Below are 14,693 nucleotides of genomic sequence, written 5' to 3'. Positions count from 1 at the left end.
ATACATATAAAGCAAGAAATTTTAAAACTAACACAAAGAAAAAGCCAATACCTAACTAGCTAAAAAACCCTGAGTTGTTTAGATCCTGTTAAAACAAGCTAAATTATTCTGGTTTCTGATAATAGCTTAAGTATTACTAAAGAAATAGTACAAATTTACTCTAATAGCTATTTGAGAACAATTTAACTGAGTGTATTGCATATATGTACATATATTCATGTATCTAATCTGAAAAATTATGAAAATACTGATGCCAATTACCTCCTCTCAAGTGAAAACAAACAAGTGAGATATTTTTTCATCCCTATGATTTTTGCTATTTTAAAACTGTCTTTACTGCTTGGGCAGATTAAGAAGAATCTTAATTCATGGATTGTTGCTTTGTCCATTTAACAGTGGATTATTTATTAAAAACACAAAAACCAGTTTCGGCAATTAAAAAGAACATAAGGAATCATGTAACCCACCAACATTTTACAGCTGATATTCTTAGCATCTCAGCTTATGACATACTCACATTTTTGTGTCCCTCTTAAATAAAGAGCCAAATCAGTAGAAACTAGCATCACAAGTTTAATATATTTTAAAATATAGAAATATATTTAAACAGCACATTTAAAGAATATAATAGACTTCCATTTCTTTTTCTTACAATGGTACACTATTTATTTAAAAATATATTACTTAATGTACCCCCAATATAGTTATTATCAAATTTTCTTTGAGATAAACTGTATTCTCAAACAACATTGTAATATACCTGAATTATAAGCGAGACCATAATATTTCTGAAGCTATTTCTGATACAAGTTTTACTTGAAAGGTCCAAAAAGGTGGTTAATTAATGATGTTTTATGAATATTTTAGATGAGCTGTAAATAAGCTTAACTGTAGAGCCACAACAAAGAGCGAGTAATCCATCTAAATGTCATTCTTCCAAAAGTTAGTGTGTGTTAAAGAAAAGCCTTAGAAGGCAAAGAAAGAAAATAAATTAATTTCAGGGGGGAAAATACACATGCACATGCACACATCAGAACCTTCCCTTTTGGAATTATTTGTGCTTGGAGGGAGGTTTCCAAAATCCCCTCACAAAATAAGGTTTTCATTGAGCTCGTTCTCAAAGATATGAAAAATGGATTTCAGCTGTTCTTTCAAAATGGCAATTCTGTCAAAGCCATTCCAGGATTTTTGGTAATTTCCTTCAGTTTAGTTTCAGTGCTTTTACCCTAAATAAAATCCCTTGCATCCCATCAATCAGCAGACTCAGTCATAAAGGAGAGCTAAGGAAAATGGCTCTGTCGGCATCTTCGCTCCGGTATGTTTTATGTATGCAATGACTCTTGTCTGTGGGGAGAGAAGTGGAGCGCATGTAAATGTTTCTTTATTTTGGACTGTTTTTAAATCTGAAAAAAAAAAAAATCTGCAGCAGTAGTGTTCTAGATAATAGGCAGACATGATTTATTTGAGGTAAGAAGGTTGTACTACAATATTTTAGTGTTAACTTGGAAAGTTATGGACACAGGCTCAAGCCTGTCTCCACAGAATTCCTGAAGCTTTGAGCACTTTGCAAAATCTATAGTCCACAAGCCAAGAAGGAATGCACTCCTCCAGTTACATCAATGCTGTTAAAGCAAACAGTTACAACAATTATGTGTAATCTCTCAGCTTCTATGTTCTGCCTACTGTTTATTTATTCAAATCCAGTTCAACATTTCACTTTATCTAATGTAGCAGAAACTCTGAAAGAAAAATTGTGTTTATCCAAGCATTTGTTTGGGTTGTTATTTTTTTTTTTTAGTTTTATTTCTAAATAAACAACCTATCCATTTCACAGGTACCACATAGCCAAATGCATTCAATGTCCTTTATCAGTGATTAACATGCAAAGGAGTTCTAATTTCAGAAAATTATATAAAAATCACATTAGGAAAAATGTTGACATGGAATTGAATTGGACTTAGCATATCCCATTGAAAGTTACACTGGGCTATCTATTGTGTAATAGACCTATAGAACAGATTTTATTGCTAAGGCATCCACAAAGGAGAATATATACCTTTAAATAAATAAAAGTAACTATATACACAATATTGTACATAGGTACAGAGATGAAATGAGCCAGAGTAATTTTATGAAATTCCCTTCTTGTGTGAAAGCATACTTTTTATTATAGTCCTAAACCTTAATACAGATCTTTTTCTTATTACCAATATTATTTAATATCAGTGGCAGCCACACGAACGCACTACCATATTTCTGTATTTTTTCAAGATGACATTGGAGCTGTCATCGAAGTACAGCACAGAGATGGCATTTAATTTGGTTGGAGCACAGCAAGGCTTCGGTACGTGGTCAGGAAACATCAGATGAACCTGGGAAAGAAAAACATTTTTTTTTTTTTTTTAAGAAACGAGATAGACATTTTGTCCACAGCTTTCAAATAATATTCTTGGTGGTTTTTTTTTTTTTTTTAAAGATCTTATTTATTTATTTGACAGAGAAAGAGATCACAAGTAGGCAGAGAGGCAGGCAGAGAGACAGGAGGAAGCAGGCTCCCTGCTGAGCAGAGAGCCCGATGCGGAACTCGATCCCAGGACCCTGAGATCATGACCTGAGCTGAAGGCAGAGGCTTTAACCCACTGAGCCACCCAGGCGCCCTCAAATAATATTCTTGTTCTGTCACACAATCAGACACACCGTTAAGCTATCACTCTTCTATTTATGTCAATGGCTGGGGTGGAGGTTGGGGACTGGTAGGGAAGGATGTATTTTTAGGCGTGAACACCTAGACTCAACTCACCTATTCTCATTATGTGTTGGGGCCTTCAAAAATACTCTACCAAGTAAGGAAAATTCCTTCAATGAAATATTCAGTGGAAATTTTCCTGGGGGAAAGTACATGGGAACTAGCACTGAGTTGCTTTTGGTTAGAATGACTTCTATTTACTTCATAAGAAATGCAGAAGTTATAAATGCGAATTCATGAAGGGACATGATTAGACTGTAGAAAGATTTGAATCTAAGAATTATTTTTTAAAGGACAATTAAACAACAACTCATAAGAGTTACACCCATTTTAATTTTCCACAATAAAGGAAACATAAAAATCACAGCAAAGTGAACACCAGGTATAACCCAAAACTTATTTTAAAGCAATGATTTCAACTCTTCTCTACAGAAATTTTTACCAGACTGGCTGGAGTTTAATACCCTTTTGCTTTCCTTCTCTCCTAGACAAGTGCCAAAAAGCACGTTTAGCTAAATCAGAAGCAAGGAGCCTAGATAGTTTACAAATTGAATATCCCTCTCCTCCAAGAACCTCAAAAGGTAGCTGTACACCGAAAGTGAAATGCTTAAGCATAGAGTTTGTTCACATTTTGATCAGACTGGCAGTCTGCCTATAATTTGCAGTCATTGAGCAAGGAGCCAGTACATGGTTCCCCCTTTCCCACCCAGCTACCCTGGCCCTTCCCCCAAAGGAGTTTATGGGAAGTCCCAATAATGAGTCTTACGGGATCCACAAAAAGCAAATACAGCCTCTTAGAGTTTTGGCTGCACAATGTCCTGGCTGAAATGATATAGGAGCCCTGCATGTGGACAGAAACAGCAGGAAAAATGAGGTGATCTGACATGAACTTGAAATTTCCTAGGACCTCACAAAACTAAAAGTTGGATAGTTTGGACAAATTTCAGATGCAGGCTTGTGTCCCTCATCAGCTTGATCTTACATAACCCACACATACATGATTGATAACCCCTTATTTCAATGGCCTTGGCAGCTTCGCAAAGCAATCATTCTGAAAAAAAAAATGGATTGTTCTTGACTGGTTTCTCAAACATATTAGTCATAAATATGCTTTCCTTTAGCAACAAGCATGTCTTCTTGTTTCATGTCCTTCTCAGAACAAGCGTACAGAGTGCACAATGCCAGGAAAAAAAAATCAAACTTCCCATGTATGCTTCAAGTTTTGCAATGACTTACGTCCCATGTCTCAGGACAGTGAAGCAGAGCAGGGACTTGTTCCAAGTCCATGTCAAATTTTTTTTTTTAAATGTTTGGTTTTTGACACTGCCTTCTAGACTATAGCCCTAAAAGCTGACAATACATGGTTATATATTCATAAGAAATAAGAAAAAGAAAAATGAGAGGAAGAGTATTTTGACAGAGTTTTTTCAATAATTAAGCATTGCTCAGTCTGAGGCTGCCTTTGATACATTAGGATGTATCAAATTCAATGAAGCAGAAGTCTGCTTTCTGAGTCATTAAGAAGACAATATAAAGAGGCAAAGAATTTTCTGAGAAACGAAGTGTCATTCCTCTATAAGCTAACAGTGGCTATTGCTTTGACCCTACAGAAAGACAGGCATGGCGATTCTATCAAGGCTCGAAACAGCAGCATTTCTCTCTATGTGATTGCATTTTGGGTCATCATAGAATTCTCATAGGCAAGGATAGATGGCTACAGTTCACAGAGATTCTTTTTCTCAACCCCCAGAAATGATATCCTGCATCAAGAAGCACTTCTATTTGTAGGTATAGCAAATATGAAAGCATAACAAATCTTAAAATTTCCCTAGGAATTTCCTTTATTCTTTGCATGTGGCACAGAAGTAGACAATCTCATTGGTCAAGAAGAAAAAGAAAAATATCTATAAATGACTGCCTTTCAAAACATGTATTTATCTCTCTGTTTCTCTTTACTCCAAGGTTATTTCCAAAGTTTTGGACAATACCCATGCCCTAGTTGCCATAGACATGCCTCTCTGGTGTCTATTCTTCTCCAATACCTATGATGTCCAGACCAGAAAACATCAAGCCATTCAAGGATTTAATCTGCCAATTTATATATACCATTCCTTATTCAGAAGAAAACTGGCATAGTCTTTTCATCAGCTTTAAATTTTAAATAAATTCCCAAAAAAATAACCTTAAGAGTCAACTCACAAATTCTAGTAGTTCCATTTTTTTGTTGATCATAAACAAGACTCACCCATAAAGATAGATTATTTTTTCCTCATGGCTACTGCTCTCCTACTGGCATCTGCCAAAGAGCAACTTCTGTCACTAAGTCTTGAATCTAAAACAACATATCCTTTTCCTTCTCTCTTGATGACATATGGTTAAAATGTTCTTATTAACCCAAATATTAATTCAGAATTTTACCACATAATCTATTTCACCTTTTAGGAGCCTCTCACTTAGTCTTCCAGAGTCTGTCCCTCTGCCAGATCAGTAAGTCACACACCATAAGGCAGGTGTGTCAGGCTCTCAAGAGGTTTCATGAGCTCGTTAAATACAGTACAACCATGTAGAGACCACAAAATCAACATTTCATTATTGTTTTCATAAAAATAAGCCCAGGTTATTAGAGATTAAATCACTGCTGAATGCCAGAGTGAGGAAAGGAAAAAATGAAGATGAAACTCCACCTTAAAGATTATTAAAAAAATAATAAAGATCATGAAATAGAAATGAATCTTCTACTTATAGTCTACTTGAAGAAGTTTCATAATACTGAAGTATTGTGGTGAAACATTCTTTAATAATTAGAGTAAAAGCTCTCAGATGAAATTTAGTAAGGCTATTATTCAATGTTTTTGCAATGGTTACTAATGAATTGCTAGGTTAGAAACAGCCCCTGGGAACCTGTGTGGTTAGTCATACTGCACAGCAAAGAAATCAGTGCAGAGTGACCACTTCATGTGGTTACTCCAATTTTCCTAACTGAAGTCTTCTCCATTCTGAAATCAGGACTATTCTTTAAACCAGTCTGAATTTCTTGACTATACCCACAATTATTACTTTGACTATAAAAAGAAAAAAAAAAAAGTACCAAGGGAATTTTAAAGAAAAAATAATGCATTTACAGCTATAACTGGATGTTTTCCTTTAAAATAACATTTATATGATGCTTGCATCATAAACCATTTTCAATTCTACAAAAACAAAGGCATACCAGAGTCTGAACTATAGCATGGTTGGTGGCATTCATGTGGGCATTGAGTGGAAAAGAACATTCTCCATCACAATAAAATGCAGCATATCCTTCTGGTGCTATAATCCAGTCCTAGAATGCACACACACAAAAAGAAAAAGAAAGAAAGAAAGAAGAAAAGGAATAAAAGAAATCATCAAAATAAAAATAAAGTAATTCTGAAATAATACCCACATTTAGTCTGTCTAGGTTTCTCTTCTTCATCCAACAATTATTCTAACAAGATAGCTACCCTCAAGCCCTTAATTTACTTTTAAGCTGAAGTTTACAACACAAGTATAAGTATTTTCACAAGAAATTGCCCTCTGTAATTTCTCCCAGAGGTTGCTACGTAGGCTATTCATAGTATGCATTAATTCATGTATTCATAAATAAAACCATAATCATTAAGTAGCATTGTAAATATTGTTTAAACAGGAAATGATGAACTCTGGAAAGTTCAAGGGAACCAGAAAGGAAAAGAAGAATAAACTTAATTGAGATAATTCCTATTACTCCTTAATAACTCATTCTTGGTTTTAGAAACCTGACAACCTCTGAGAGCTTTAATATTTGTTCCTTTTGCTGTTTTTCTTTCCATTCACGTGTTAACTTTATAGTCTCTTTAGAAGAAACAAATTGGAGAAAATTCTTGACAACTGCACATGAAATTTTTGGGGAAGCCAAAAAATTGGCATATGGAATGGTTGCCCTGATTTTTTTTCCTCATGAAGTGAAACTTGGTCCAAATGCAGACTCACTGAATGAATCGTGTTGAAAGTTTATCATAAAAGTTTAAAATGCTTACATTTTGATATTACTTTTCAACGAGATAGCCCAAATTCAATTCTGTGAATCCATTGTAATGGGATAATGTAATCTAAAAACTTCAATTTAAACTATCAATACATAGGGAAACTAAAAACTATTTTGATTAAATCCTCCTCCTCACCGTGTTTGTGAAGCATGTGGAAAAGACAGCAATAAAACCCTTAGGTTCAGGAGAAAAAACATTCTTTTTTTTTCCTGTGGCTCTACTTTATGACAGACATTAGTGTCAAGGATTTTATTTCCTAGCCCTAGAGTTTGAGACCTGGGGGGCAAATGGTATTGCTCGAGTTAATCTGAAAAACTGGTATTAGAATGAAAACTTCGGGATATTTAAACAACAGCACCTTTTCCCACCTTCTAAAATATCACTGGGTTACATTTCTTCTTCTTCAGCATAGTTGTTTTTTACTGTAAACTCTGATAATAATGTTTCAGTGGTGGTAGGATAATGGGAAAATAAAATGATGTGGATAGCCCATGTACTGAACAGTCATCAAAAATAATTGGTTAGTGTATTGGAAAGATTACTAACAACGATTACGAGTAACTTCGGATTTATAATAAAACAGAAAGGAACCACCTAAGTTCTTACCTGCCATCCCAGATCCCGGAAACTCACATAGAGTTCATGCTTCTTACAGGCTTGTTTTTGTTCACTTGTGTTATAATCTGAAGATAAAAATCAGATTTTAAACAAACAGCAGCTTAACAGGTATCCTATTATTTCTTTTGCAAGATCACTGATAAAATTAAATGGAAGCTGTCTTTGATATTGCAAAATACGAGTTTGAATCTTAAAGCTTAGAGCCACTTAGCTAACCTGGTGAACTGTAGGCAAATCACTTGTCCTGAGTTTCTTCTGTAAAGTTGAGTCAGTATCATTTACCTTGCGAGGTTCTAACAAGAATTTGGTTAGACTCTCTGTTTTATGGTGCACAAATCTGATGCCTGCCATTCATTGAGTACTAGCTGCTCAATGAATCCTCATTTACTAAGTAATTCATACTATAGAGGTACTTAATATATTTATACATACTAAATACTCATACAATGTCTTTTAACATCTTCCATGAGGCAGACACTGGGAAAGTACCAATTGGGACCTTACAGAGTTGATTTTATTTTAATAAATATATTAAACTCAGAATACTCAAAGTTGAACTTTTGATTTTTCCCCCAAAACCTGTCCAACATGTAGACCCTTCTATTTTTGACTGATGACAGCTTTCCCAGCAAAGACAGAGAAAGAGAGAGAGAGAATGTTAAAATATGCTCTGTTTTTTTCTCTTACTCTCACATGCATTCTATTAAGAAATCCTACACATTCTACCATCAAATAGGTCCAAAAACCACCTATTCTTACCACCTCCATGACTGGTCCTGGTCTAAACCACCATCATCTTTCCCCTGAATCACCGCAATATTCTCATTGCTAATTCTCCTTGCTTCTGCCCTTGCTCATCTACAACAAAGCAATCAAGTAGACCGTCTAACAAGTAACTCAAATTATATCACTCCCCAGCAAGAAGTCCCACTGGGTTTCCCTGCATCACTAAGGGTGAAATATCCTCTGTCGTTTACAAAGTCCTATCTGATTTGACCCCATTACCTCTTTGACTCATTTCCTACTATTCTTCCTCTCCTTCACTCCATTCTGGCCATGACACCTCCTTGCTGTTTTCTACCCAGGTAGCTTCCTCCCATCTTGGAGCCTATCTCTCTTTCTCTCTCTCTCTCTCCATACACACACACACACACACACACACACACACACACACACACACACACACATATGGCTAACATCTATAGCTTCTTCAGCTTTTCACTTAAGCTCCATCTTGTCAATGAAGACTTCACTAACTACCCTATTTAAGATCACAACTCCCACCATGGTATTCTTGATCTCCCTTACCTTGCTCTCATTTTTTCCCTTTCACTTATTTTTTAATATGCTATGCCTTTTACTCATTTATTATGTGCATTGCTTCTTGTCTTTTTCCTCCCTCTAGAGTGTCAGCACTATGAAGTCAAAAATCTTATTTGGTTCTGTTTGGTCTACTGATACATCCTAAGTTTCAGAAATAGTCTCTGACACACAGTAGGTACTCAATAAATATTTGAGGAATTAATAAATGAATTCCTCAATGTGTTCCACAAATGACTTGAGAGGAAGGAAATACATTATTTTCTTTACATATTTTAGAATATAATCTGAAAAACCCATAACCTTTTATAATAGTGCAAAAGAATTAAGGATAGGAGCGCCTGGAAGGCACACTGGGTTAAGCACCCAACTCCTGGTTTCAGCTCAGGTGGTGATCTCAGTGTCATGAAATCAAGGTCTGCGTCAGACTCTGTGCTATGTGTAGCCTACTTAAATTTCTCTCTCTCTCTGCCTTCTCTCTCTGCCTCTCCCCCACTCGCTTGTGCTTTTGCTTACTCTAAAAAAAAAAAAAAAAAAAAAAAAAGAAAGGAAAAAAAGAATTAGAGATTAATGGAGAGCCTCAATATTGCATCTGGACTAAAGTAATACCAAAGAAACACAGAGCTTTATAGAAAATCTCTGTTGTCTTCTTTGGCATTTGTTCACACTTTATACAAATAACATTCTAAAAGCTAACCCATCTTTATTATTTCCAATACGAAATAGGAAAGAGGAAAAAATATAAGGTAAGGGAGTCAGCAAAATAATTTATTTTCAAAGAAGACAACTAATTTTTTTTTCTTCTAGGAATAACTGCTACATTCACTCTGCAGTCATCTCCGTCAAATCCATGTAGTAGTTTACTAGGCAGAGTAGTGTGTCCTAAGATGTCACCTTCCAGTTTAATTATCTTCAACCTCTAATGAAAACGTAGGCACTTCAAAAATCCATGGAGCCTGTCTTAGGGGCTCTTGTCATCCTTTCACAGTTACTTCAAGTAATTCTTTATTTCTGTCTTGAATACAAAATAATGATTAAATCTTGAACTCAGACGTTTTTACTTCTACACCACAGTTATGCTCTGCAACTAGCTTCATTAAAACAAATTAAATATGTAGCTAATGATGGAAAATGGAGAAAGAGAATTTATTTGGAGTGCCTCACTCTTATTCTTTGGGCAAACTTTTTCCCTGATCAGACTAGCACAAGGAGTTAATTTTGCCCAGGCAATGGACAAGCATATTGTAACACGAAGTACATTAACATGAAATGGACAAGTTCCCTGTATCACTTTTAGGGAAAAGAAATTATTGATGCTGGTATTAGTTTAATTATTTGATTAAACTTTTTGAAATTTAGAGGAAAAAAAGTCAGCTATGCATTAGACCAGGGGTCAGGAAACTTTTTTTTTTTTCTTTTTTTTTAAGATAGTATTTAGTCTGTGGAGTCTTCCCTCACAATGACTCAACTTTGCCACTATCGCATGAAAGCAGTCATGGACTATGTAATGGATGGATATTGCTATATTCCAATAAAATTTTACTTCTGGATGCTAAAAATTTGATTTTCATATTATTTCTATGGGAAACAAAATGTTATCCTTCCTCTGAGTCTTTTTCAAGCGTTTAAAAATGTAAAAACCATTCTTAGTAACTGGTTCATACAAAAATAGGCCACAGGGCCTTCCTTCACCAGCCCCTGCATTAGACAATAATGGGAATATTTATTCATTCATCCTTGTCTTAATTAAAAACACTGAACACGAATAAAGACATTGTAGCCAATAACACATACACATATATATATGAAAAGCCATAAACTATGTGTAGTTATATGAATTCCATGTTTATAAAAAAAATAAAGTACAACTTAAAGTCAAAATAGATCTGTTCCATCTATGCAGCTTTTCGTACTAAGTGATGTATATAATGTAACATCACATAAAGGTAATGAGCAATGAAATTTATAACAGAATCTGATTCCAAGAGTCTGATTTCATAGAGCATGAGGACCATATGCTTATTCTGTTAGAAATAAAAATTAATGGATGAGTGAAGTAAATGTTGTACCCAAACCAGCAAAGTCTGCAGTTAGGTTTACTATAAATGGTTGGCAGAATAAACTAAAGAAGGAGGGGCAAGGAAATGAAATTTATGTATCTCTAAAAAATAGTGATTGATAGCCCCTCGAAAATTAACATGAAATGGACAAAATGCCACCTACCATAGATTAACCTGCCTACAAATGAAGAATTCTAACAGAAATTACTAAAATGTTCTGGTGCTACAAGCACTCTAGAAAACCATGCTGACATTCCTCAACCAAAATGCCCATGTTCTAAATGCAGCATTTCTTTGTTTTGTCTTTTAATGGTAACACTATTGGAAACCAGGGCCAAAATATTGAAAGTTTTGTTAAATACTTTACATAAACTTCTTTATGATCAATTTTTCTAAATAGTACAAATTTAATCCTTTTCTTAGTTAAACTTTTAAGACATTATTTTGTTGTAGAAAAAAAATTGCTAGAAAAACTACATAGAGGTTAAAAGTGCCCCCCCCAAAAAAGTCTGAACTCTACATAACACTTCAAAGGTTTGTCCACCAGTCTCTGAAAAACAGACAACCAAATAAATAGACACGGGTTAGCTTAGCAAGGAAGTAGGGGGAAAAAAATTAAATCCAGACATCTCCACATGCTAATATGGATTTCATTTTTTATTTTTTTAAAACTAAGATTGGCTTCTTTAAGGGATGAAATGTAGATATATTTAGAAAAGAAAAGAAAATTCAAAATAGAATGTCATGTCAAAAGCTTAAACAAGCCAGATACAGTGAGATACTGTGTTTCAAAAACAAAAGAGGTGTTAGCATTCTCATGATCAGTTCCCAACAGAAAAAGGAGACAAAGGAAACCAGCACCTAAGCATGGGGATTTTTGCTAATTTACAAAAAGTGGAAATGACAAATAGATGAAGGTATAAGTGGTAAAGAAGCAGGAATAATGCTATAATAAACTATTAATAATGTAAATTTTGATATGGCCCTGGGGGTAGAGAAATTCATGATAAACCCCAAGCACCTAACAATCCCTTCAAAGATGAGAGACTTAAAAATGCTACTACTATTCTATCTTAATCACAATCTTCCATATCCAGTGAATTCCTTGCTTGAATTTATGTACAACCCACTAGGAATTACTTTTATTGATGTTTTTACAAATAATTGTATTTGTCTATGTGTAGAAATGTCTGATGCAGAACAGATACCACAAAATAACAACTATCTGGTATATTTGCTTAACTCTGGTTAGCAAAGTGCCAACAAGGATGACCCAACTAATATCCTCATCTTTGAGCTTACTGACAAAAGGTTTGCCCACAAACCTTGCACTCTTTAGATGTTTGCTACTTTGTTAACAGGATCACCTGTCATCTAGTGACCCAAGTAAGAACATTTGGTAAGTTTCTTGACTTTCTTTCTTCCTCTCTCATGTCCTACCATTAAACTGGTCCACAAAGTCCACTCACTGACTGATTTCTAGTCTAGATAATCTGTCGGAAGCCCTTTGCTCTCTTGGTTACCTCATACTTCCTCAACATCCTCTTCCAGTAACTTTGTCCTAGGGTAACAGTTCACCCCGCTCTCCATCCTCCATCTCTGACCATAAGTCTTTGTCTTTTTTATGGAATTGCTTTTTCTCCTTGCATATAATGAAAGGACTAAATTTCCATGGGAGTCTGCATTGCTGATTTTTTTTTCTTTTATTTTCTATGGTACTGTCAAGTCCTTTGTTTCATCTAAGCTCACATCCATATCTTTTCCTAATACCTTCCACTTATTCTTGACACTCCAAATCCAGAGTCCTGTCTTCTCACCCTCTGCTGGTCTCATCTCACATGTTTTGGTTTCCATTTCCCCTTTCTCCAATTTATAATCTTCACTGCTTAGAGCGTTGGATTAGATTCCTAATCATTATTTGGGCTCTCAATTTCCTCCCTTGGCATCCCATCCTTCACTCTGATGTCAAATATAACTTTTTAAAATGCATATCTGGTTATGGCACTCCTTTTTCCAATTGCCTACATGAAGACACCATAGTTCCTTACTATTGCGTACCCTAGTCTTTATAATTTGGTCCCTCCATACTTTTCTAGCTTTTCTCACACCTCTCACACTAGAAAACTTGTATGTCCAGCTATTGAACATGAGTACATGGCTCTGTAACTGCACATCAGTCTGGAATGGCTTCACCCACCCCTCCAAATGTCTTTATAGATGTCTTTGGAGCCATAACCAGGGCTGCTTAGGTGCTCTATCTTTCCTATTATTCAGTACTCTATACCTACTCTAATAGAATTGACCTCTTAATAATTACTAACGCTCATGTCTTTCCTATTGTCTGTGGGACTGTTTTTTAAGAAGCAAGATGCTCGGGGCGCCTGGGTGGCTCAGTGGGTTAAGCCGCTGCCTTCGGCTCAGGTCATGATCCCAGGTCCTGGGTTCGAGCCCCACATCAGGCTTTCTGCTCAGCAGGGAGCCTGCTTCCTCCTCTCTCTCTGCCTGCCTCTCTGCCTACTTGTGATTTCTCTCTGTCAAATAAATAAATAAAATCTTAAAAAAAAAAAAAGAAGCAAGATGCTCAGCTATCCATCTTTTCTCAGTGTATAGTTAATACTGTGCATATCACACAAAGGGTACTTATTTAATACTGAATAAATCTTTTTTACAGTAAATTGTGCCCAGATATATTCTAAGGATTCTCTCTAGACAGAGACTTGGCAACAGACACAATGCATTAATGTCTATTGACACATTTATTTTATATTATATAATTAATTGCTCAGGTAGATTGGCCAAATCAGTTACAATTTCGAACATCCTTATTTCTTCTGAAGTCTCAAAGACCAAGAAATTCCAATTAAGTGACCAGGAGTATTGGTACTTTTTATGACGAGAAGTTCTACTTTTCTCAGATGTAAGAGTCTAAACTCTTTATGTACCATTTCTGAAAAACCAAACCACATGAACTCATTTCAGAAGTAACAATGGCTAGCATGAAATAAACATACCCTACTGTTCTTAGTTCTGTACACATATTAATTAATTTAATCCTCACAACTCATGTAATCTCATCCTAGGGAGCAAATACTATTAATATTCTCACTTTACAGATGAAGACACGGAGGCAGGGAAAGGTAACATGTTATCCAACATTATACAAATAGTAAGTAGTGGACCCAGGACTAAATGACAAAATGCAATAGATGATAAGTAAATAAATGTACAGAGAGATAATATAGACACCAAAATTGCTGTTTTAGGAGGGATTTCCAAAACTTTTGTGGGATTCAGGGCACAAATAACAGTTTTTAGTGTTAATTATTATAGAAATCGAGTGGATCAGAAACATTCTCACACGTGCCACCTTGTAAGATTTTCACTTCAGCCTTCATCTTGAGAGCTCCAATTTGGAAACAATCAAAATGTCTTTTAAGAGTGGCGTGACCAAATAAACTCTGATACAAGTGCTGTTGACTATATTGCAATGGTTAAAAAGAATGAGGTCACTCAATTTGAAAGATGGCTGAGATATATTGTTTAAAAAAAATCCATAAAACCAACTCTATTATATTCCTGTAAGTCAAAGCTATGAGGATAATAAAAAGATCAGTGGTTACTAAGGGGAGGGAGGGATGAAGAGCCAGAGGAAAGAGGGTTTTGAGGGCAGTGAAAGTACTCTGTAAGATACCACAATGATGGATACATGTCATTAAATATTTGTCTAAACCCACAGAATGTAAACACCAAGAGTGAACCCTAATGTAAACTATGCACTTTGGACAATTATAGATTCATCCTTGTGATTCATCCTTAGTAAGAAAGCACTATTCTCATGAGTAATGTTGATAATGGGGGAGGCTAGGCAGTGTGAGACAGGGTATATGGGAAATCTTTGTACTT

At 35.3% G+C, this 14,693-nt stretch overlaps 1 protein-coding gene across 2 annotated transcripts in view; it reads right to left on the bottom strand.

Annotated features, from left to right (window-relative positions):
* Positions 1–1,406: 1,406 nt before the first annotated feature.
* BMP5 (bone morphogenetic protein 5) overlaps positions 1,407–14,693 on the bottom strand; it is a 119,088-nt gene continuing 105,801 nt past the window's right edge. Inside the window, exons 5-7 of one of the 2 annotated variants that reach the window (XM_047734826.1) lie at positions 7,399–7,475; positions 5,958–6,068; positions 1,407–2,372 (exon numbers count right to left, since the gene is read on the bottom strand). In XM_047734826.1, the coding sequence (XP_047590782.1) occupies positions 2,223–2,372; positions 5,958–6,068; positions 7,399–7,475 (338 nt within the window). In that variant the 3' untranslated portion in view covers positions 1,407–2,222. Of the gene's footprint in view, positions 2,373–2,655; positions 3,798–5,957; positions 6,069–7,398; positions 7,476–14,693 lie in introns of those variants that run through there. The other variant, XM_047734827.1, reaches the window with a different exon arrangement.

This window comes from Lutra lutra, chromosome 6, assembly GCF_902655055.1.
Source record: "Lutra lutra chromosome 6, mLutLut1.2, whole genome shotgun sequence".
Taxonomy (NCBI): Eukaryota; Metazoa; Chordata; class Mammalia; order Carnivora; family Mustelidae; genus Lutra; species Lutra lutra.
Note: the sequence above shows the minus strand (reverse complement) of the source record. Positions and strands in the feature narration are given on the sequence as shown.